Raw genomic sequence first — 26,557 nt, 5'->3', positions numbered from 1 at the left:
ATGGAAACATCATTGGTTTTCTTTTCTCAATTAAATATGTGTGAACCAAAAGAAAAAACTTTTTTCAAGTTAATATATGGTTCGGGAAAAGAAGAAACAAGCAAAGAAGCCAAAATCAGGTAAAAATCATAATTTTTTAAGTCAGCCTTATACTTTTAAAAACATGATTGACATTGAATATTTGTTAGCACTTGTTTTTAAAATATCTGGTTGAAAATATATTGACTGTAATATTACAACTGAAAAAAAATCTATTTATTAGGAGTAAATAACTGTTAAATCTGAAAGTGTTTTTATTTTTTTTCTTAAAGTGCAACAATTTTAACCACCCAGGAGAACTAGTAATAATATTTATTGAAATATAATCTCAAATACTTTAAAGTCACTGAGGGGAAAAAAAACCAAGTATATTTCGCATATGCTATCCTAATTCCTCCATAAACAGTATTTAAATGAAATTCTTAAGAAAACCACTGAGTGTGTCTAGAGTGAGGGAGGTGGGTGAGAAGGGGTGTCCAGGTGATTACCAATCCCAAATCTGTTTGACAGTCAGAAGGAGAGATATCAATTGTCATCCAAGTTGTCCTGAAGCTAATGCCTTTTCATTACAGAGCTAAGGAAAAAAGAAATAGGCTAAGTCTTCTTGTGCAGAAACCTGAGTTTCATGAAGATACTCTTTCCAGCAGATCTGGGCAATTGGCCAAAGAAACAAGGTGAATAACTTGTAATTATTTGGGGGGACATTTTGCTGATTCTATCATTAAAGATTTAAGAAAGAGGAAATTAGGGATTACCATTTTATTGGATATTACACAGTAATATAAGGAAGGTTAGTGATCTCATTTCAAAAAAACTAGAAATATTCCATAAAATTAAACCATTTTAATAGCTTGAATTAAGTAATCTCATAAAAATGTAAAGATGCTCTTTTAAAATTATATACCTGTCAATTTTAAATGATATATTTTACTCCTTCATCACTTTGTATTTTAAACTGATGAAATACTCATTAATTTAAGAGTTTGCACAATGTCATTGAGAAGTGCTATTCATCTCTTTCTTCAGTAGTTTGGAAAAAATGCCCTAGGTATAGTATCAAGTAAAGCACAAAAAGGGATGTTTTGTAACTTTTAGCCATTTCTTTAGTTCAAACAGAAAATGGAATAAGCTTATACACTAGGATAATATAAATTTTTCCAAATATGAAATACGACCAATAAAAGATCCAAGACAAATATATTCAATTCTCAATTATCAACATTTCTAAAATATTTGTTGTATTAAAAATGCTTCCTATTTCTTACCCCTTTAAAACTTCATTAGTCAAACTTCCTGTATCTGTTTAAAAAAAAAAATTGTTGCATATTTTGGTAAGAGTTTCAAGGAAATTGCAGTTTTAAAAAAGTTTGACTGAAAGACACTGTTAGATTAGGTTCTTCTATTTGCCAAATTAAGAAAGATAATTGACCTGATTTCTTTGTTTTTAACCTAACACATGATTATTTTTCCCTGGAAAATAAAATAATTCATGAGAAAATAATGTTATTTTAACACATTGTTTTATAGGCAAAAACCAAAAGAAAGTTGACCAATGTTTTTGAACTTTCCAATATAAATACAATTTCCATTGTATAATAATCAAAGGAGAAATCCTGTGAAATATGACTGAAAAGAACAGTATGATAGCACATGTTAGAGCAGATTCACAAGTAGAGTTTCTGCACACTCTATTATAAAACAGTTTGTTTCTTGAACAGAATCTCTCCTGAAGAAGCAGTGATATGGGGTGAATCATTTGACAAACTGCTTTCCCATAAAGGTTAGTGCTACTTTTCCCAAATACTTTATTCTTTAATGGAAAAGTATACAAAATATGTATGTAATTATACAAAACAGGCTGTCATAAAAATTTAGTCTGATTGATAATTTACAGCAATATGAGTTTTTGATCTACAAAAATAACTAAATAATAGAATAGTCAACTAATAAGAGTATTTTAAAAATACTCTTATTTTATTAAGAATTACTTATGGTGGATGAAATATTTCTTGGTGCTGGATGAATAGTTTCACATTTTCAGTGTTTTTAGTTTGTGAATGAGACCCTTGGTTTTATTAAATCCCAGATTATCTGTGTTACTTTTACTGTTAAGTGATCAAAAATCTAAAGTAGTTCTTTTCATGGACATTTAGGAAACCTTCATGAAAATATATATTGTTTTAATTTTATAAATGCTTCACTCTTCGCATCAGTCATCAGAATTTTGCAGGGTAGTTGAGAATCAGGTGGGCATTTAAGGTGGAGCTTTGTAGATGAGATGGAAAGTGAGGACAAATACTGAGTTTGTCCAAGCACAGGTCAGAGGACAGGCTGCCTGGATTGCTAATCCTTAGAGTCAATTTCATAAGGAAACAGCTGAGTAAGCTTTTTTTTCTTGCCTTTATTCAGTCCATGATTTCTTTCAGGGAGCAAAACTGACAGATTGAACTGAGTAGGCGATGAGGCTAAGCAACCACAGGGTTCATTGCTTTCCACATTAAACCAGGCAGAGTCTGCTTAAGAAGCAACACTTTATCACTACCAAATAGCCACACACTTCCTCTAGCCCACAGCTTTTATTTGTATCTCCAAGTTCTTCTATTCCTTACCGCATTTCTTTGAGTTAGCCGAGGCTAACTACTGTTTACAGCATTGCCAGTGGTTTTCTCATCCTAAGGTGTCTACTGAAAGCTGGAGCTCCTATTGCTGGGAGTGCAGTACTTGCAATTCAGCCTCAAGTACTGTGCACTCTTTGATGAAACCAACTTTTCTAATCCGTCTTCATGTCCTGTAATTTTCTCCTAATTGTCCATCCATCTGTAAGGTTTTGGTGACCAGTTCGTTTTCCCCTGGATTTACTGACAGAGCATCCTATTTCTGCAGACTCTCCCTGAAGACTTTCCCTCTTCCAATGAAAACAGATTTTGCCTCTGAACTGTAATATTGACTCAGAGAAAGAAAAGTATAGGTAGAGAAATCAAGGCTTAAATTTAGGCAAGGATGTAGTGAAAATGGAGGGTAGTGGTAAGAAAGGAAGTTCATGCTGAAAAAAATTTAATGTGTTACTCCATCCTCATTTCACCTTAATGCTCTATCACTCCCTATTTTGGAGAAAAACAATGTGAACAGCTTTCCTCAACTTTTCTTCATTCCCAATATCCACCCATTTCTTGACTTTTGTTAAAATTCTTGCCAAATATATGTAAAACCTATCTCCCATTCTCATGATCTCCTCTGTCACTGTCTTGGTTCAGGTATTTATCTAATTACAACCTATGTAAAACTTTCCTCCCTAATTCATGCCCCCCAAACTTATTTCTTCTTTTAATCTCCTATTATTTCCACCATTTGGGCACAACTCAGCCCTTGAGCCTCTCCACTAGTCAGAGCAAGGAAAAAAAGAAGTGGAATTCATTTTTTTTTTCCAGTTTGAATGTTTATTATAAGGAAACATGTCTTTTCATCTGTGGATCTCCAAACCCAGCACATCACCTGGTAAATATTAAGTGCTCGAATAATATAACCAAATTTGTTGCTAGGAAAAACTTAGATTTGAGTTCTGGTTCTCTTCTGCCACACAATCACTTTCTTAATCACTTTCATATTCAGCTTCCTCAACTGTAAATGGAGATCACAATGTCTTTAGCTCCAATAGAAATAAATTTCTGTCAGGATTAAATGAGATGATGAATAAGAAGCCAATAACTGTTTTCTGTTTTGTTTTGTTTTTTTTCTAACATCTTTATTGGAGTATAATTGCTTTACAATGGTGTGTTAGTTTCTGCTTTGTAACAAAGTGAATCAGCTATACATATACATATATCCTCATATCTCCTCCCTCTTGCTTCTCCCTCCCACCCTCCCTATCCCACCCCTCTAGGTGTTCACAAAGCACCAAGCTCATCTCCCTGTGCTATGTGGCTGCTTCCCACTACCTATTTTACATTTGGTAGTATGTATAAGTCCATGCCACTCTCTCACTTCGTCCCAGCTTACCCTTCCCCCTCCCCATGTCCTCAAGTCCATGCTCTACATCTGAGTCTTTATTCCTATCCTGCCCCTAGGTTCTTCAGAACCATTATTATTATTTTTAGATTCCATACATATGTGTTAGCATACAGTACTTATTTTTCTCTTTCTGACTTACTTCACTCTCTATGACAGTCTCTAGGTCCATCCACCTCACTACAAATAACTCAATTTCGTTTCTTTTTATGGCTGAGTAATATTCCATCGTATATATGTGCCACAGCTTCTTTATCCATTCATCTGTCGATGGACACTTAAGTTGCAAGAAGCCAATAACTGTTTGACACTACACAAATGTAAATGGTTTCTGCTATCATGAAAAATAATTATCAACAATAAATTTAATAATCTTTTTCTGTTTTGCAACCTGCTCCCAGCTGTATAAACATCACTTACAGGGTTAAATTTCAATGGAAAGAAATATATAAGCTGGACTTCTTTCTTTAACTTAATAAATTGGTATATAATAATTTCATCATACTCTCACGACCCATTAGAGAGAATAAAGATTCTCTCTAGGTAATTAGTCCTACAGAAAATCCTCCCCTGGCATTCTATAATCATGTTGCTTTACAAGTAGTCAAAACCAAATGGAAAAAAATCTGCTCCTCTCTGTTCTCTACTGGTGGAAATACTAAAGTTCTGTAAAATCGCAGCAGTTTGAACCTAGACGGGGTAACATGAATAACAAAAATCAGCACTGACCCACTTGGACATTATTATCATCACTCATGATCAAAGTGCTAATTAAATTATATTGGATTCACAAAAAATTATGTTAACGGTATTCTTTTAATCAAGCCCCCAAATTCAGTTATTCTAAATTGCAAATCTTATTGTAATATTAAATTATAAAGCTTAAAATAATCACCTAAGAAAGTCTCATGGTTGCAATGGTCAAATTCCGCTCATTTCTATTGACTTGACTGTAGGCCAAAAAGAAAAAAAAAGGAAAGTTCCTGTACTCATACATACACAAACACACACACACTTCAAGACCTTGCTCTATCAGATTTTATAGAATTTCCCTTTAGTTAAATGTGTAAGTTTCTCAAATTCTGTATGCCCTATCTATATAAAGGAAATGGAAATTGTATTAAATTTATTCAAATGGGAAGTGAAGTGATAAGTCAAACAAAATACATCGGAAATTTGAGTATTTATTTGAAAAAAAAAATGCCTGATACTAAAACCACTGCAGAATAATTATTAGCATCTTTAGGAAAGGAGCCATAGAGTAGATGGTTCTTACGCTAGATTTTAGGGGATTAATCAAAAATTCACTAGCTGGACAAAGAGAGAAAGAGATCATCCAAGCAGAAAGCCAACATAGGCATGGGGCATTAAACAGTGCAATTTATTTAGCGAACTAGAGAGAAAGTAATTCTTTACTGAGAAACATAATCTGAAAAAGGGTGGCTTAGGGTAACAGGTAATAGCTGAAACTTAAGCAGAAAGAACAGTGTTTTTGCTGTGTTCCACAGAAACCAAAGAATCCATGGAGTGTTTTGATAATTCCACTATTATATTCATACTTCATTCCTAAAATGTAGCTTAACTCTTTTAAAATTAAAAAAAGCACAGAAGGTAAAATCCAAGGAAATATAACCAAAGTAGGGACTTTAGTTAATAATAATGTATCGGTATTTGTTTATTAATTATAACATATGTAGGGGCTTCCCTGGTGGCGCAGTGGTTAGGAATCTGCCTGCCAATGCAGGGGACACGGGTTCGAGCCCTGGCCCGGGAAGATCCCACATGCCGCGGAGCAACTAAGCCCGTGCGCCGCAGCTACTGAGCCTGCACTCTAGAGCCCGCGAGCCACAACTACTGAGCCCACATGCCACAACTACTGAAGCCCACACGCCTAGAGCCTGTGCTCCGCAACAAGCCACTGCAATGAGAAGCCCGTGCACCACAACGAAGAGTAGCCCCCGCTCGCTGCAACTAGAGAAAGCCCGCGTGCAGCAACGAAGACCTAATGCAGCCAAAAATAAATAAATAAATAAATAAATTTATATATATATAAAATATATATAACATATGTACCTTACCAATGTAAGATGTTAATAATAGCAGGGATCTGGAGGTGTGGGGTGTGTGGAAGCTCTGTCCTATCTTCATAACTCTTCTGTAAATCTAATCTATTCTAAAAGTAAATGTTTATTTTAAAAAATGAACTCAAATATGTTATACAGTAAATTTAATACACTGCAGTCCATCAATAATTTAACTTCCATTCCTCATTTGTTTCTCTGCAGATATTAGGGTAATTTTTTTCCTGCCTTCCCTGTTTATTGACAAATTTGCCTGAAGCTGCAAAATGAATCATAAAAATCTATGATTTAAAACCATATATATCAATAATTTCTAAATGTTGTTTAAGAAAAACAAAAAGCATAAACCAAAAACCAGTATCAGACTGTCATTCATAATCATCAATTTCAAATTTAGTTATCAGTCTTCTTACCAATTGACTTTATGAAAATAAATGTTACCAATATGAACTTAGCAAATCAATTAATTCCAATAAAATTGCACATATATGTACATTACACTCACATATTTGTGAGTGTTTGTATGCATATATTTATATGGTTCTGTGTAAGACAGCTTTGAAAGTAAAACAATGCTGCTGATAGTACATAATTTTGAAAACAATTGGCTAAATAGTTTAAAAAATGCCGGTTGAACTTGCAATGTTTCATGTAGGTTTTAGAAAATCATTACACGAAATTATGTCGATGTGTGGAAGATTTCAACAGGCAGAGGAAAAGGTTATTCCTGAGTAGAGAAAAAGGCAGGAAAAGGGCTAGAGAAATAAACGATTTGGGCATAACCTAGGAAAGCAAGCAGGTCCCTTTCACTGAGGTAAAGAGTAGTGAGCAATCACATTGGAAAACCAAGTTGGGGACAAACTCAAGAAGAGTTTGTTTGTTAGAAAGCTAACTCTGATGCATAGAAAGGTAGAATTCTATGCATATAATAGGACTACCTACAAGGTTGTTACAAATATCAAAGTTAACCTCAACGTAAGGGCTATTTTGGAAAGAAAATGGAAGAACTTGGTGACTGACTGAATGTGTACGTATGTTGTAAAGTGAGATGGTGAAGAAATAGGAGATGAAGAAAAAGGAGCCAAAGATCTCCAGATTTTGTTCCATATTAATAGGAAGGTAAGAGTGCCTTTTATAGATCAGAAATAGAGGTAGAAAAAAAAGATTTGGAGAAGATAACAGGTGAGAGTTTGAACTTTTTTAGTTGCTGGTAAAGTTTATCAGAAGTTTTGCAGGATTTTATAGGCACACATCTAGAATATGGAAGCATGATTGATTATAGAAAGATTTTCTAACCATCTCACATACTTGATAAGTAAAGATTTGAAAGAGAAGGTTATTTCCTATGAAGGGAATCTCTGTCAATAAAAAAAAAACTTCCAACTACTACCTGTTTATTTTCCTGTACATCCTTTTTTCCAGTCATTGCAAATAATTCCAATATTTTTAGTCTTTTTATTAACAACTATTCGCTTGGACTTTTTGCACCTTAAATTGTGATCATATATACTAAGCTTAATTTTGAGAATAATTCATAATAAGGTAGGATAAAAGGAATATGTAAGTCATTTCACCCCCTTGATTTAAAAATATGAACTGATACTGTGGGAAGTACATATTACTGACTTTGAGGAAAGGCTGCAAGGAAGTGCATACTTCTCTTTTGGGGAAGGAAATTAGCACTTCTCCTTACACTTTTCACCTTGTGGCTTTTTAAGTTGCCCTTTCCAATTTTCAGTTACCATTTTCTGCAAGATAAGGGATTCCAGGGTTCTGCAAATTTAACTTTCTGAATCAAGCTGACCCATAACAAACATGCAATTACTTGATCTATCTAAAAAATAAAAGTAAGTAAAATCCAGTCTAGATTATACATGGGCCACACAAACAAATCATTATTGCACAAGTAACCACCACATTCTGTGGCAGGTCCAAAGTCAAATATCAAAGGAGAAGCAAGGCAACCTAGTACTTAAGATACCACACTGTACTTGGGTTTCCAACTTCTGAGTTCCTTGACTTTTTGTTTCATTTGGTTTCTTGGCATCAGAAAAATACTCCAACAGATGTCAGAGTTTCAATTTAGAAACATGCAATTACAAGCATTTCATATTTGTATGACACATTGAGCCAGCTTCTTCCAGTGTGAATTCTAATCCCGGGTTCTATCAAGCGCTTTTGGCAGGTGTCTTCACCACTGCTTCCTTCTAAAGGACTGTTTAGTAAGTTACTGCCTCTGTGTGAGAAATGGTTCCATTGTGACCTGACTTCATGCAGCTGCCAAGTGAGTAAGAGAAACAGGAAGTAACTAGTGTGCTGGGATAATCCTGCACGATATTACGTATTATTTTTTTAAAAGTCATTTACTTAAACTTTTAAATAGATGAACTACCTTCTCATTCATCATTAATTTGTTTCTTGAATCAGTATTTATTCTCCCCTATTATATTCATATTATGCCAACAAGATCCATTCACTTTGATTAACTCACCACGAGCACTTTTAACACACAGCGCTTTTCCTTATGTTAATGCTGTGACTTCATTTTGAATGTCTGTATCAAACTCAAGCCTAAGCATGGTAACGAAGGGCTTTTGCATGATACTCCAAAGCACAACGGCTGGTACAGAGCTGACACTCACTCATGCTTTGTGAATTAGTGAAGGACCATTTAAGTAGCATTCATGTTATTTTCTGGAAGGCTTCTATAGTCATCTTAAGTAAGCTGATTTTTCTCTGCTGCTCCAAACAGAATTAGTCACCCCTGCAATTCTCATTCCTTCGTCCTTGGTCTATACATGCCTGTCTTGCCTATTAATCTCCATATTCCTCAACAGTAAAGACTTTGTTGTTTCATGGCAGTTGAAAGATAAACGTTCTATAATTATAAACAAAATAAACCTGGATTCAAACCCCTGTGCTATCTTTTCCCAGCGGTAAGATTCAGGGCAACTTAACTCTCTGAATCTCAGCTTCTTCGTCTGTATAAATGGGTAGAACAGGACTTAACTCCTTAGGGCTGATGTGAAAATCAAATGGAACTGCCCCAAAAAAGGCATATAGCAGTGTGCCAAGGCCTTAGCAAAGACTCAAAACTTCGAACTATTGTAATTAATATCATTGCATTTTCAGTTTATAGTACAGTCCTCAGGTTCATACTAGGTGTTTCACAAATAATTAAAAGATAGACGAAGGAAGTTATTTTTAATAAGTAACAATTTCAGTTGTCTGGCATATGGATGATCCCTTCTAGGTGTCAATACAAAAAGTTTCTTATAATTGAGATTTATTAATAGGAAAAGTAATCACCTTATCCTCCTAAAATTGTCACAGTAATTTATCAACTTGCTTTAGGAATAATTTGGTATTTAAAAACTGATCAATCCGTGCCTCTATATGACATATAGATAGAATAAAATGAAATCCAAAAAGCATTTCCCTTCACTGGAGTCAAAGTAACTTTATTCATAAGCCCAATAAAACATATTCTTAATTTCCTCTTTCCAATCTAGGTCTGACCTGGAACAGACTGTTCTGTTGTAAGATAGCAGGCATTTTATTTGCTAACTTTGCTTTAATTTCCATTTAAATAGTAACAGAGGAGCAAGTAAGAACAAGACAAATGTCTCTCATTGTGGGAGGGGAAGAGGCAGAGCCCACATCATGAACACACAGGACAATACCACCCAATGACAGGCTTTTCAATATCAGAGTGCACATCTCCATACGACCACTTTTGCTTTTTTAATTAGGACTACCTGAAGATGTTCTCACAATCATTTTGCTGTCTTGCTTCCAATTGTTTCCTAATATCTAGTCAAAGAATTCTCCTCAGAAATCTACTTTATAGCAGCTATCGAGCAAATAAGAAATTTCAGAATTCTATTAAAAAATACAAAGAATCTATCAATTGAAGATAATTATGAGAGATAAATTAAGAGAATATACATGTATTTAGGATTCAATCCAGCAAAAAGTGGATGTTAATTGGAGGAAAAAAGGGCAAACATTTTAGAAATTTTAAAGAGGAAGGAAGTATGGGTGCTAAGCAGCAGTTTTTGATTACACTAAAAATTCATCAAGCGGGAATTCTCAACATATTTTTTTAAACTTCTGGCCAGAGGCTGGGGCATGACTACGTAACTACCTAAAGTTTGGTTTAAGCCAATTGGTCTACAGATGGTTGTTTTTGTTGAGGTTTTTCTTTCACACACCTAAACATTGCCCACATTTCAAATTCTACTTCAATTTTGATTTAGGGGTTGAAAGGCATGTTTTGCCTTAGTCTCCTTGTTTCCTTCTGGGATCATTACAGAAGAAGAAGAAGGAAAAAAAAAGACAAAAACTAAAACCAGAGATTATGCAACAAAACCATCTTTGTAGTCACATAAATGGAAAAGGAAGAAGTTTTCAAGCTGTTGCCAATCAGTAGCCAAATGATGCTTATTCAGCCTATTTTCTAAAGTCATCAGCCTGGGGCTCCAGCTTTACCTGAAGTCTGAAAGGTTGCTGCTGCGATGTAGTTTTCAAAAATTAAAGGAATGTAATCTTCGACAACAGTAATGACTCAACCTGCTTTTTTATAAGTTCAGGTACTGAGCTACAGAGGGTAAAAGAGTTGTGGAAAGGAAAATCAAACAGACCACACTAAGGAACAGTAATCCCTAAGAGAGCTGGTGGGTCAACAAGTCAGGGTAAAACCCACTTGTCTGACTCCCTGTTGTTCACTTTGATAGCTATTTTGGCTTAAAAATAATAAAAACAGAGATAGATCATTAACTTTACTCTGAGAATATATACATTTTTAGGTATTTGGGGAAAATCTTTTATCTATCAAAATGCTTCAAAGAATCATTATCCATTTATATTTTCCTGCTACATTCTGAGCAAAGCACACTACACGGCATGAGAAATAAATCTGGAAAATCAAACACTAACTGTGCTAGAGAAATAAGAACAAGAGTGGTTCAACAGCACCCACACCGACCATTCTTCCTCCTCCTCAGAGACTAGAATTTGTCGACTTACACAGGAAGCGCTTAGAACTAAGGCCTCCTTAAGACAGCTGTGTTTGACTAGGAATTATCTTACCAGCATCTAATCACTGTGGACAAGTTCTGGGTTGCATGTCAGTCCTATGATGCCTTCTCAAATTTTTGTTGAGACTGACCTTTGCTTGTCTTCCTAGTTTCTTCGCTAAGGTTTAACCACTAACATCTGGTGCTCAGGATCAATTTACCAAGGAAAAGAAACGGCAGACTCTCCCCTCACCCCAATGAAAACACCAATGGAAGGAGCAGTGGAGTAGAAGAGGCCCACAGGGCTCGTCTATCATGGTAGTGTTTGGAGAGATCCCATACCTAACACTTAGGGAATGTCTGTAGGTTATGCCATTTCTGGCTGTTGTTTTCTTACATTAAGTTCCTGGATCTCTAATATAATCAAACAGTTGCTTTCAGCATTGAAAACAAAAACAAAAACACAATGCTTCATGACAAACAGGACAAGTGCTAGATATAGGAGAAATAAATGGTGACATGTAACACATGATTTGAGGATTGTAGTAGTTTCCTGTGGCTGTGTAACAAACTATGATAACTTTAGGGACTTACAACACAAATATATTATCTTACAGTTCTGTAGGTCAGAAGTGTAGCACGGATCTCACTGGAAAAATTATCAAGGTGTCGGCAGGCTGTTGTCCTTTGTGGAAGGTCTTGGGGAGAATCCCTTTCCTACCCATTTGGGTTCTTGGCAGAATTCAGCTCTTTGCAGTTTTGGACCAAGGTCTCCATTCTCTTGCTGGCTCTAAACTAAGGCCACTCTCACCCTCTGGAAGCCACCACATTCTTTGGCTCTTGACCATCTTCTTCCATCTTGAAGGGCAGCAACAGTGCTTCTCACACCGCATTCCCCTGACCCACTTCTCTGCCTTCCTCCTCCACTTTTAAGCACTCATGTGATGAGATTGGGTCCACCTGGATAATCCAGGATAATTTGCCCCTCTCAAGGTCCTTAACCTTAATCACATCAGCAAAGCTTTTTTTTTTTTTTAATGAGTGCCCATTCTGACTCCAAGGTCTTTTTTGTTTTTTTTTTTTTAAATTTATTTATTTACCTATTTATGGCTGTGTTGGGTCTTCGTTTCTGTGCGAGGGCTTTCTCTAGTTGTGGCAAGCGGGGGCCACTCTTTATTACGGTGCGCGGGCCTCTCACTATCGCGGCCTCTCTTGTTGCGGAGCGCAGGCTCCAGACGCGCAGGCTCAGTAATTGTGGCTCACGGGCCCAGTTGCTCCGCGGCATGTGGGATCTTCCCAGACCAGGGCTCGAACCCGTGTCCCCTACATTGGCAGGCGGATTCTCAACCACTGCGCCACCAGGGAAGCCCCAGCAAAGCTTTTGCTCCATGTCAGGTAATGTAGTCACAGGTTCTGAGGATTAGGGCATGGACATCTTTGGAGGACTGTTACTCTACCTATGACAGAAAGTGCTGCCTTCTTGAGAAAGATATACTTCTACAATTTGTTTGTTTGAAAAGTGAGATCTGGGACAATTGAATTTATATGAATCTCAGTTTTCTCAGCTACGAAAATGAATATAGGACATATTCCAGACATACGTTGTAGTATTAAATGTAGTAATGCGTATGAACAGCACTTAGCCCTCAAAACCTCTAAACATGTTAAAAATGCAAACCCTCTTAGTTATCACCATAATTCTACCATATTCATTCTTCTTGCTTCATTCTATATGGAACTTATTATATTACAAATAATCATGGACCATGAGGAATAGTTCTAGAGAACAGTGAATAGAAGAAATGAATATAAGTGAAAATAAGTTGAGTAGACAAAGAAAGCTATCATTTATTTCAAATTTTCTTGCCTTAATGCTAGAATGTATGCTTCTCCCTCTTTAAATTCCTGAATTTAAGTCTCTAATATTTTGTTCAGAATCTTTACATCTGTGATCATTGGTCTATAATTTTATTTTCCTTTTCCTTTCTTAATCGTTATTTCTGGGGGTGGTGTTGGCGTTACATTTGTCAGGTTTTGGTATTAGAGTTATCCTAGCCTCTTAAAATGAGAAGGAAATTATTCATCCCTCCACTGTTTTCTGGAAGTTGTATAAGATTAGAATACTATTTTCTTAAATGTTTGATGAAATTCACCAAATCTGGGCCCAAGATTTTTTTTTGGGGGGGGGGGTGGTATTTTTATTATAAAAATCTATTAAGATAGAGTTTCAGATTTTTCACTTCAGTGCCAGTTTGGGTAGGCTTTCTTTAAACAATTTTCCCATTTTATTTAATTTATATTTATTGGCATAAAATCATTCATAATATTTACTATCTTTGTAATATCTCTAAGATCTGTGGAAATATCACTGATTTGCTTCCTACTACTATGAAACAGCCTCACTAGGAGTTCTATTTTATTAATGTTTTCGAAGAACCAACTTTTGGCTTTGTAAATTTTCTCTATGGTTTGTTTTCTTTTACACAGACTTCTTTTATAATTTTTTTTCCTTCAACTTACTGTGGCTTTAATTTTCTCTTGTTTTTAAAGCTTCTTAAAGTAGAAACTTAGATTTTATCTTTTACTAGTATAGCATTTCATGTGGTAAATTTCCCTCTAAATACGGTTTAAACTGCATCCTACAAATTTTGATGTGCTGTATTTTTATTATAATTCAATTGTAAATAGTTTCAAATTTCTCTTTTGATTTCTTCTTTGATCAATAAATTATTTATATGTGTTGTTTTATTTCCAAATATTTGGGGGCTTTTAAAGCTACGTTACTAGTTGATTTTTTTTTAAAACCTTTATTGGAGTATAATTGCTTTACAATGGTGTGTTAGTTTCTGCTTTATAACGAAGTGAATCAGCTATGCATATACAGATATCCCCATATCTCCTCCCTCTTGCATCTCCCTCCCACCCTCTCTATCCCACCCCTCTAGGTGGTCACAAAGCACCAAGCCCATCTCCCTGTGCTATGCAACTGCTTCCGACTAGCTATTTTACATTTGGTAGTATATATAAGTCCATGCCATTCTCTCACTTCGTGGCAGCTTACCCTTCCCCCTCCCTGTGTCCTCAAGTCCATTCTCTATGTCTGTGTCTTTATTCCTGTCCTGCCCCTAGGTTCTTCAGAACCATTTTTTCCCCCTTAGATTCCATATATATGTGTTAGCATACGGTATTTGTTTTCTGACTTACTTCACTCTGTAAGACAGACTCTAGGTCCATCCACCTCACTACAAATAACTCAATTTCGTTTCTTTATATGGCTGAGTAATATTCCATGGTATATATATGCCACACCTTCTTCACAAATTCATCTGTCAATGGACACAGGTTACTTCCATATCCTGGCTCTTGTAAATAGAGCTGCAATGAACATTGTGGTACATGACTCTTTTTGAATTATGGTTTTCTCAGGGTATATCCCCAGTAGTGGGATTGCTGGGTCGTATGGTAGCTCTGTTTTTAGTTTTTTAAGGAACCTCCATACTGTTCTCCATAGTGGCTGTATCAATTTACATTCCTACCAGCAATGCAAGAGGGTTCCCTTTTCTCCACACCCTCTTAAGCATTTATTGTCTGGAGATATTTTGGTGATGGCCATTCTGACTGGTGTGAGGTGATACCTCATTGTAGTTTTGATTTGCATTTCTCTAATGATTAGTGATGTTGAGCATTCTTTCATGTGTTTGTTAGCTACCTGTATATCTTCTTTGGAGAAATGTCTATTTAGGTCTTCTGTCCATTTTTGGATTGGGTTGTTTGTTATTTTGATATTGAGCTGCATGAGCTGCTTGTATATTTTGGAGATTAATCCTTTGTCAGTTGCTTCGTTTGCGAATATTTTCTCCCATTCTGAGAGTTGTCTTTTCATCTTGTTTATGGCTTCCTTTGCTGTGAAAAGCTTTTAAGTTTCATTAGGTCCCATTTGTTTACTTTTGTTTTTATTTCTATTGGTCAAAAAGGATCTTGCTGTGATTTATGTCACAGAGTGTTCTGCCTATGTTTTCCTCTAAGAGTTTGATAGTGTCTGGCCTTACATTTAGGTCTTTAATCCATTTTGAGTTTATCTTTGTGTATGGTGTTTGGAAGTGTTCTAATTTCATTCTTTTACATGTACCTGTCCAGTTTTCCCAGCACCACTTATTGAAGAGGCTGTCTTTTCTCCATTGTATACTCTTGCCTCCTTTATCAAAGATAAGGTGACCATATATGCGTGGGTTTATCTCTGGGCTTTCTATCCTGTTCCATTGATCTATATTTCTATTTTAGTGCCAGTACCATACTGTCTTGATGACTGTAGCTTTGTAGTATTGTATGAAGTCTGGGAGTCTGATTCCTCCAGCTCCATTTTTCTTTCTCAAGATTGTTTTGGCTATTCAGGGTCTTTTGTGTTTCTATACAAACTGTGCAATTTTTTTGTTCTGGTTCTGTGAAAAATGCCATTGGTAGTTTGATAGGGATTGCATTGAATCTGTAGATTGCTTTGGGTAGTATAGATCATATCTTGGGTCACAAATCAAGCCTTGGTAAATTTAAGAAAATTGAAATCATATCAAGTATCTTTTCTGACCACAATGCTATGAGACTAGATATCAATTACAGGAAAAAATCTGTAAAAAATACAAATACATGGAGGCTAAACAATACACTACTTAATAACCAAGAGATCACTGAAGAAATCAAAGAGGAAATCAAAAAATATCTAGAAACAAATGACAATGAAAACACAATGACTGAAGACCTATGGGATGCAGCAAAAGCAGTTCTAAGAGGGAAGTTTAGAGTAATACAATCCTACCTCAAGAAACAAGAAACATCTCAAATAAACAACCTAACCTTACACCTAAAGCAATTAGAGAAAGAAGAACAAAAAAACCCCAATGTTAGCAGAAGGAAAGAAATCATAAAGATCAGATCAGAAATACATGAAAAAGAAATGAAGGAAACAAGAGCAAAGATCAATAAAACTAAAAGCTGGTTCTTTGAGAAGATAAACAAAATTGATAAACCATTAGCCAGACTCATCAAGAAAAAAAGGGAGAAGACTCAAATAAATAGAATTAGAAATGAAAAAGGAGAAGTAACAACTGACACTGCAGAAATACAAAGGATCATGAGAGATTACTACAAGCAGCTATATGCCAATAAAATGGACAACCTGGAAGAAATGGACAAATTCTTAGAAAAGCACAACCTTCCAAGACTGAACCAGGAAGAAATAGAAAATATAAACTGATCAATCGCAAACACTGAAATTGAGACTGTGATTAAAAATCTTCCAACAAACAAAAGCCCAGGACCAGATGGCTTCACAGGTGAATTCTATCAAACATTTAGAGAAGAGCTAACACCTATCCTTCTCAAACTCTTCCAAGATATAGCAGAGGGAGGAACACTCCCAAACTCATTCTACAAGGCCACTATCAACCTGATACCAAAACCAGACAAAGATGTCACAAAGAAAGAAAACTACAGGCCAATATCACTGATGAACATAGATGTAAAAATCCTCAACAAAATACTAGCAAACAGAATCCAACAGCACATTAAAAGGATCTTACACCATGATCAAGTGGGGTTTATCCCAGGAATGCAAGGATTCTTCAATATACGGAAATCAATCAGTGTGATACACCATATTAACAAATTGAAGGATAAAAACTATATGATCATCTCAGTAGATGCAGAAAAAGCTTTTGACAAAATTCAACACCCATATATGATAAAAACCCTCCAGAAAATAGGCATAGAGGTAACTTACCTCAACATAATAAAGGCCATCTATGACAAACCCACAGCCAACATCGTCCTCAATGGTGAAAAACTGAAACCATTTCCTCTAAGATCAGGAACAAGACAAGGTTGCCCACTCTCACCACTATTATTCAACATAGTTTTGGAAGTTTTAGCCACAGCAATCAGAGAAGAAAAAGAAATGAAAGGAATCCAAATTGGAAAAGAAGAAGTAAAGCTGTCACTGTTGGCAGATGACATGATACTATACATAGAGAATCCTAAAGACACTACCAGAAAACTAGTAGAGCTAATCAATGAATTTGGTAAAGTAGCAGGATACAAAATTAATGCACAGAAATCTCTAGCATTCCTATACACTAATGAAAAATCTGAAAGAGAAATTAAGGAAACACTCCCATTTACCATTGCAACAAAAAGATAAAATACCTAGGAATAAACCTACCTAAGGAGTCAAAAGACCTGTATGCAGAAAACTATAATATACTGATGAAAGAAATTAAAGATGATACAAACAGATGGAGAGATATACCATGTTCTTGGATTGGAAGAATCAACATTGTGAAAATGTCTAGTTGATTTTTGATTAAAACCCTTATGGGCAAAGGACATACTCTGTAAGACTTCAATCTTTTGACGTTAATTTAAATTCATTTTACATCCTAGCATGTGGTCCATCTTGGATAATCTTTCTTGTGCACCTGAAAAGATGTATTTGGTAGAATGTCATATAAATGTCAATTAGGTCAATTTAGTTGATAATGTTCAAGTTTTATATATTCTGATTGACATTCTATTTGTTCTATAGATTTATGAGTGAACAGAATTAAAATCTGCAAGTATAATTGTGAATTTTTCCCCCTCGTTTCCTGCTATCCTTTTTTTTTTTATTTAAAAAAAATTTTTGGCTGTGTTATGTCTTCATTGCTGTGCACGGGCTTTCTCTAGTTGTGGTGAGCGGGGGCTACTCTTTGTTGCAGTGTGCGGGCTTCTCATTGCGGTGGCTTCTCCTGTTGCTGAGCACAGGCTCTAGGCACGCAGGCTTCAGTAGCTGTGGCACGCAGGCTCAGTATTTGTGGCTTGTGGGCTCTAGAGCACAGGTTCAGTAGTTGTGGTACACGGGTTTAGTTGCTCCGCGGCATGTGGGATCTTCCCAGACCAGGGCTCAAACCCATGTCCCCTGCATTGGCAGGCAGATTCTTAACTACTGTGCCACCAGAGAAGTCTTCTGCTATCCTAAATTAAATAATTTCTATCTTCCTGTCTTCTAGTGTACTCATCTTTTCTTAGGCAGTTGTTAATCTGTTGTCATGCTGATCCAATTAATTCTTTTTGCTTCAGGTATTTTCCATTTTAGTTCTAGAATTTCCATTTGATTGTTTTCTATAGTTTCAATTTCTGTTCTGAGTTTTTGCATCTATTCACTCCTTATGTCTTTTTTAACCTTTTCATTCTTCAACATATAAATAATAGCTTTATAACATTCTGTGTGCTATTTCCAACATTTCAGATATCTTGTGGTCAGTTTCTATTGACTGCTTTTGTTATTGATAATGGGTCACATTAGACATTTCTTGCATGCCTAATAAATTTTTATTGTATGTGAGCAAGGAGGAAGATACAGGAGTCTAGATTATGCTGTCTTCCTTTAAACAGCGTTAGATTATTTTTCTGGCAGTCAGTTAAATCACGGGTGGATCCTCTTGATTCTTTCTGATTAGTTTGATATTTAAAACCAATCTCTTTCCAATTTATCTTAGTTTGAAGACAAAGACCTTGCCTGTAGTATTTACATCAAAAACATAGCCTTTGTTGGGTATCTCCACTATAGCTGAGCCAGAAATCCAAAGTCTCCCAGACCCATGCAAACTCCCTGATCTCCATTTACCTCTCAGCACCACCGCAGCTATACTCTTCTGGGCTTCACAGAGTTTGCCCTGCCCGTGTACAGCCTGACCCTCAGCCAAGGATCTACAGGCAACCTGCATGTAGACTTCCAGGCACCCTCTGCATGTTTCTTTCTTCTTTTTTTTTCCCTCTGTACCCTGACCCACAAATTCCAAACATATTATGATCCCCAAACTCACTTCTGCCTCCTCAACAAGATATTTTTGCTAGAACTTTTGTATTTTTAATGAAAATTTGTACTTTTTCTCATGTGTTCAATTATTACTTATTTCTTTCAGTAAGTAAATATTGAGTGCTTTCTTCGTGCTGGGGATTTTTGTGGCAAATTAGACAAGGGCCTTCATCTCATGAATCTCACAATATAGCATGAGAAACAAAAATAAGCAAGCAACTGCAGCACAATAGTTTAAATGTTACCCAGTGTAGGAAGTCATATATGAAGGACACCCAACTTATTTTTGAGAGATCAGTGAAATCTTTCCAGATAAAATGATCTAATTTAAACTTCAATGGGTGATACAGATTAGCCTGATGAAATTAGATTGATAAAATTGGAGTAGGAAGAGAAAATGTTTCCAATAGAAGCTAAAGAGATGTGAGAACATGGCACATGAATGGAACTCTAAGTTATTTCACTGTGCTTTGAGCTTAGAGTGTGAGAAAGAGAGTGGAAAGAGATTAAGGGCATTGTTGGAAATTTTTCAACAGTGAAGAAACATAATTAAATTTGTACTCTAGAAAGATATTACTGACTAGAATGTGAATAATAAACTTGGAAAGTGGGGAGGGGGCGGTGGTGGTTAGCAGGGGAGGGAAGCAAGGGAAGCCTGGAGTTAGAGTCACCATTTAGAAGGTTGTTATAATAATCTATGTAAAATATGATCCTGGTCTGAATAAGGATAATTCCAGATTGCATAAAAATAAAAAGACAGATGCATGATACATAAAGGAGATAAAGTTGACAAGATTTGATTATCAATTGAGTTGAGAAGAAAACTGGGGATCCCTAAGGATGCCAGGGTTGCAGGGTAAGTTGTTGAGTGGATGGTGTCACTGCGTGGGAACCATTCTGGGAAGCTTTTGGGTGAAGATATTGAATTCATCTGTGATGTGATTATTTTGGTGGGAAATTCAGTGGAGATGTTTACCAAATGTTGGTGATATGAGCTTGGAGCTCAGGAAAGAGATCTGAGCTGGAGATCATTTCTGAAAATCATCAGCATATTCATTGTGTTGAAGTGATTGCCCTGGAATTGGAATTAAAGGGAAGAAGGAAGAAGGATAAACTGAGAGGTATTTAGAAAAGCAACAGTCAGAGGTATAAGAAGAAACTCAAGAGTGTATGTGCCATAGAAGAGAATTACAGACATATCTCATCTTTGCCTGCTGTCATAGAGAGATGAAGTAATATATGGATTGGAAAACAATTTTTTCCATGGAATATAACAGTAAGTCATTTTGGTAAAAATTATTTAAGTCAAGCGTTGAGTAGAAACCACATTTTAGTGTATGGGGAGGTAAATGAGTGGAGGGGATTAAGAGACCAACTGCAGAAAGCTTACTCAAAAGACTTTGTAAGGAGAAAAATATAGATATGTAGCTGGAGGAATATCTGAGGTGAAGAGAAAAATTTTCTTCTAATGATTTCTTGTAATGAGATTAAAATCTTTTAATTAGATCAAAATTTAACTCAGAGAAACTTAATTGTTTTGCAAGATTGTTTGTAATGCCTTATTTTGCCTGTAGGTGCCAGCAGTATGCATAAAGTACAGAGGGAAGTAAGGGGGAAAGGAGTTTCAGGAAAAATGGTAGAAGACGAGGATACAGGAGGATAGAGAAAGAAAAGGGAGGTAGAAGAGGCGAGAAAGGGAGAAGAATGTAAAGAACAGAATCCCAGCGAACATCACATTTAACCAGGGAACAGAAGACATTAAGCCAGGCTTAAAGTAATCGCATGGTATAAATTAGGAGGTATGATGTCCTAGAATCCTAGGAAGAAGAATATTTCAAAAAGGAGGGGATCATTATTATCAAATGCTGCCAAGTGAGAAATCCAGACAGGACTCATGAAATTTCCTCGTGTAATAACTCACCTGTGATAGCAGAAAGAGAAATGGGTCATAACTATGAGTAGAGAACAAATCTAAAGAAAGATTGCTAAAAATCATTTGTATCCAACTCAAATGTGAATTTCTCTGAGAAAATTTATTTATTTATTTATTTATTGGCCGTGCTGTGCAGCATGTGAGATCTTAGTTCCCCAACCAGGGGTCGAACATGTGCCCCCTGCATTGGGAGCACAGAGTCTTAACCACTGGACCGCCAGGGAAGTCCCTGAGAAAATTTATCTGAAAAAACTAGATGGAACATTTTTACCTTTTCTCAATGCTTCTATAATGCTCTCTATTTCAAATACCATATGACGGAACAGCTTCACTTCTCTTATCCCACAGAAATGAAAACTTATGTCTACACACACACACAAAAAATCTATACATAAATGTTTATAGCATCCTTATTGATAAAAGCCCCCCAAAACCTTCAACGGGAATGGTTAAACAAATCCATACCATGGAATACAACATGGCAATGAAAAGGAACAAATTACTGATACATTGATGAATCTCCAGCGAATCATGGTAGATGAAAAAAGCCACCCCAAACAATATATACTACATGATTCCACTTATATCATATTCTTGAATTGACCAAATTATAGCAATGGAGAACAGACTACTGGTTCCTAACATTGAAGGAGGGGTTGGGTGTGGGAAAAATGTGAGTATAGCAGTAAAAAGGCAACATGAGATATCCTTGTAATCATGGAAATATTCTGTATCTTAACTATATCAATATCATTATCCTATTTGTGATATTTTTACTACAGTTTTACAAGATGTTATATTGGTGGAAACTGGATAAAGGGTACATGGGCTCTGTCTCTGTTATTTCCTACAACTACATGTGAATCTATAATTTTCTCAAAGAAGTTTAATTTTTATAAAAATACCGGGGCTTCCCTGGTGGCACAGTGGTTAAGAATCCGCCTGCCAATGCAGGGGACACGGGTTTGAGCCCTGATCCGGGAAGATCCCGCATGCCGCGGAGCAACTAAGCCCATGCGCTACAACTACTGAGCCTGCGCTCTAGAGCCCGCGAGCCACAACTACTGAAGCCTGCGTGCCTAGAGCCCGTGCTCCGCAACAAGAGAAGCCACAGCAATGAGAAGCCCGCGCACCGCAACGAAGAGTAGCCCCCGCTCGCGCGACTAGAGAAAACCCACGCGCGGCAACAAAGACCCAACGCAACCAAAAATAAATGAAAAAAAAACAACCTATTAGCCAAAAAAAGTAGAATATCATAAATAGTTGAAAGAACCCTAGTATTAAAGTCAGATTGTCTTAGTGTTGAATCCTGAGTCTGCCACAGTTTTAGCTATGAAACTTTACCTGAGCCTAAAAAAAATGATAGTCATCAAGATCATCAACATCATCATAACCATCACCCCCCCCCCATCAAAACCCAGATAGAGTACTTGCTATATGCCAGTTTCTGTTTTAAGTGTCCTGCACATTTTGGCACATTTAATTCTCTAAACAGCTCTATCAGGTCGGTTTTATCATTATCTTAATTTTAAATATTGAGAAACTGAGGCACAGAAAGGAAAAGTAATTCACTCAGGACCACATAGTAACTAGCTGAACAAGAACTTGAACCCTGGCAGTCTTCCATAAGACTTGATACCTGCCCCTAACATTCATGGGGCTCAGGAAAAAAGTAAAAATGGAGGCCCCATACTATATTTCTAAATGCTTAAGAGTTATAGATCAGGCTAATAAACTGTTAAAAATAGACATTTTATCCTTCTATTGTGACACTTGGTAGATTACGTTTGAATATAAAATTCTCAGACTCTTCCCAGTTCTACCCTATAAGCGTAGCCCACCTCCTTTCACTTTCCACCCATGGTTTGGTTCCACACTGTGAGAGGCCTCTTTGCACATTTGGGTGGACACTCCAGCGTGCAAATTCAAGTCCTGTCCACACTCAAGCCTTGGGGTGTGCATTCCACTGAGTCAGGTGCCTTTGGTGGATGTATTTGGGGAAGAGGACTGTGTCAATCCTGGAAACACAAAGCCTTTTACAGGGAATTTCAGGGTCCTGAGTCCAAGAAGCATGGTCTAGAAGTTGAGAGATGGTCTCCAGCTGGAATGGCTCTTTGGCTCTGTAGAATAACCCTACCACACTCACCCCAGGGAAAGGCACAGCTGAGAGAGACCCAAAGTGAGGTCCAGATTTAAGGTCCCTGTTACTCAGGTCTAAGTATGATACCAGCCTCATTTCAACAGAAATGGTACTTACCTTTCATAGTTGTGAAGATTTCAGCTAATTGTTAACATGGTTCCTCATGATCAAGATGTGTGCTATTGCCCTGAATTAGAGGGAAGACGCTTCTTCCACTAACATTCACGGTTGTACTTTAATATCGAGTAGCATATTTTCTCAGCATCAATATTTTTTAGTTAAAATATATCACTTCTTTTCTTGGTAGATGGACTGGAGACTTTTACCAGATTTCTTAAAACTGAATTCAGTGAGGAAAACATTGAATTTTGGATAGCCTGTGAAGATTTCAAGAAAAGCAAAGACCCTCAACAAATAATTCATAAAGCAAAAGCAATATATGAGAAATTTATACAGAATGATGCTCCACAAGAGGTAAAGATGATTGTAAAAATTTACATCTGTTTGAAAACTTTTTGAGAGAATATGTCTTCATCAAATCGGTACTGCCACACATTCTAACAGAAAGGTCAGAATTTTGTTGAAACAAAAATGGTGGTTATTTACAAGCATGCCTCATGTTATTGCCCTTCACTTTATTGCACTTGACATACATTTTGTTTTTTACAAGTTGAAGGTTTGTGACAGCCCTGCCTTGAACAAGTCTATCGGTGCCATTTTTCCAACAGCATTGGCTCACTTCCTATCTCTATGTAACATTTAGGTAGTTCTCACAATATTTCTTACTTTTCCATTATTAATATACTTGCTATGGTGATCTGTGATCAGTGATCTTTGATGTTTCTACTGTGACTCACTGAAGGCTCAGATGATGGTTAGCCTTTTTTCGCAATGAAGTATTTTTTAATTAAGGTATGTACGTTGTTTTTTTAGTCATAATGCTATCACACACTTAATGGATTATCATGTAAACATAACTTTTTTATGCACTGGGAAACCAAAAAATTTGTGTGACTCGCTTTATTGCGATATCCCCTTTACTGAGGTCGTCTGGAAGGGAACCCGCAATATCTCCGAGGTCTGCCTGTATATAGATTTCTATTTACAAACAGAATGCATTATAAGATATTGCTATGGAAGGAAAGGTATAATTGAAGTTACTCCTCAGGGTATTTTATTCTAGACTAAGAGTGAATACAATTAATTGCAACATTTAGATTCATTCATTTATCATATTAATCACCTTAGCACAAGTAACCGCTTGTAGAAACTAAATATTTTTATACATTATGAAGGTAAGAGAAATCAAGAAGTTTGTATTATGTACTATTTTAATGTTAGCTCATCTACCTGTACAAGGTTTCATTTGCCCTGTAATTACTATCGCTACACATTAAGATAGACTAAAAGAAAATTTCATAATAGAAAGATGAGGAAAACCTAATTTGGCAATGGTTCAAGCGAAAAAACAATTGTGATTTTTTTTTTACTGCAAGCTCAGTATGAGGTAACTGTATGAAACAATTGCTAAAATGGCTATTAAACCAGCAAATATTACTTCACTATCCTTGAATATGAATTAAATAGAGTTTCTGTATTTTTAGTACGTGCTCAATAAATAGTGTCTTTTCACTGAAGTGTAGAACTGATAATCTGTCACTGTTAAGAGTTCTGTTTGACTATAAATTGTTGCTGTCCACGCGGTAGCATTGCTTATGTAGATATTGTCGCACATGAAATGACAGTTATTTTCCTTGTTTCAGTATGTCTCAATCTGTTTTGTGTTTCAATGTATTATCCTGTCTTCCCCTTACACACGAGTAAACAAAGGCAGCTGGTTATGTGGTGTTACCCACCAAGGAAAAGGAAGAAACCTCCCTGAAAGCTGAAAACTTAGCACCATCAAAGCCGAATATATCATCAATGTTTTGATAAAAAGCATTAAAGGATTTTGTATCTTTATATATATATACACACACACACGTATATATGCATATAGGCATTTTCAGCACACGTTTGCTTGTAGGAAAACATCATAATATAATGAAAAGAGCACTGGGATACAGCAAAAGCCTCTCACTGAAATCCCAAATATGCCCCAAACACACTGCTTGCCCTCACGCAAAATAATTGAATTTCTACAAAGTTTAGTTTCCACCTTGAAAATGAGTTGAATCTAATGATCTCTAGGACACCTAACATTACATTGTTCCATGATCCTACACTAGCAGAGAGTGATAAGGACTGGGTGCAAAGGGAGAGAAGAGCCAGGTAAAATGCCAGCCCAGAGTGAATCACTGGATCCTTAGACCCACAACAGGAAAAGCACCAAGCATCCAAGTGCCGTATGCCCCCTCCAACGTGGAGTCAGTCCTTTACTTCTGTTTCTCAAAGGTGTTTACTTAAGTAGATTGACGATAATTACACTTTTATTATTGTTATTATTATCCAGGTTAACCTTGATTTTCACACCAAAGAAATCGTCACCAGGAGCATCACCCAACCCACCCTCCACAGTTTTGATGCTGCACAAAGCAGAGTGTATCAGCTCATGGAACAAGACAGTTACACACGTTTTCTGAAATCTGACATCTATTTAGACTTGATAGAAGGAAGACCTCAGAGACCAACAAATCTTAGAAGACGATCACGTTCATTTACCTACAATGAATTCCAGGATGTAAAGTCAGATGTTGCCATTTGGTTATAAAGAAAATTAATTTTGCTCATTTTGCTGGCAAGCTTGTATATCTGCTTCTAAGATATAGCATGTTTATGTTAACAAATTGGTAAGTCTTTTAAAATAAAGTGCATCATTTGAAATGATTTAAAAAATGCAAACCAAAATTTTTATTTTAACAATATATACTCTATCTGCCAAGATATTCTGTAAAAGCTTCCATCTGACTTCATTTCATTCATAGTCAGAAAAACTTATTGCTTAATTAAAAGGCAGAAAAGAAGTAATAATGATGTTGTATAAGATTGTAAAAGTTAAACTTTTGCAAAATTTCAACAGTTTGGCCAAATATCTAGTTTGGACTTTTTTTCTAGATGCAAACTATATGATGCTCAGATAGCCATGTATTCGGACAACATTTTCTATAATGATGAAGCTTTTCTCTGGCTCAGTTATAGAGAGTATAGAACCCTGGCTCAAGAATAGCAATATATCACTTCTAGTTATAAGCCAGCAACAGGAACTTTTGGGAGGACACATTCATCTCTACAGAACTTCCAGGTCATACATAACCGAGGTTGATAATCAAGAATGGGATCCACATTTGTGCTCATTCCTAAGTGAGCATGGACTTACTCAGTTACACGGAACCACTTCTGCTGGTCAAAGAAACATGACCAGATGCTGCAATAGCTCCAGGTTGGGAATGAGTGGAGCATCTTCTCATCTATGAGAAAAACTTGCCGCAAAAATAGTGGGCAGTCAGTCATCTGAATGATGACCAGAGGAGGTTTATCCCCAGAGTCGTGAACCTT

General features: G+C 36.3%; 1 protein-coding gene across 1 annotated transcript; it reads left to right on the top strand.

The window, feature by feature from the left end:
- Nucleotides 1–25,772, top strand: RGS18 (regulator of G protein signaling 18). The gene is made up of 5 exons (XM_061185295.1): nucleotides 1–119; nucleotides 612–713; nucleotides 1,758–1,819; nucleotides 23,370–23,536; nucleotides 25,515–25,772. The coding sequence occupies exons 1-5, from the start codon at nucleotides 1–3 to the stop codon at nucleotides 25,770–25,772; spliced, it is 708 nt and encodes a 235-aa protein (XP_061041278.1).
- The last annotated feature ends 785 nt before the right edge of the window (nucleotides 25,773–26,557 follow it).

The sequence above is a fragment of the Eubalaena glacialis genome, chromosome 3, assembly GCF_028564815.1.
Source record: "Eubalaena glacialis isolate mEubGla1 chromosome 3, mEubGla1.1.hap2.+ XY, whole genome shotgun sequence".
Taxonomy (NCBI): Eukaryota; Metazoa; Chordata; class Mammalia; order Artiodactyla; family Balaenidae; genus Eubalaena; species Eubalaena glacialis.
This window is presented reverse-complemented; position numbering and strand designations above follow the sequence as displayed.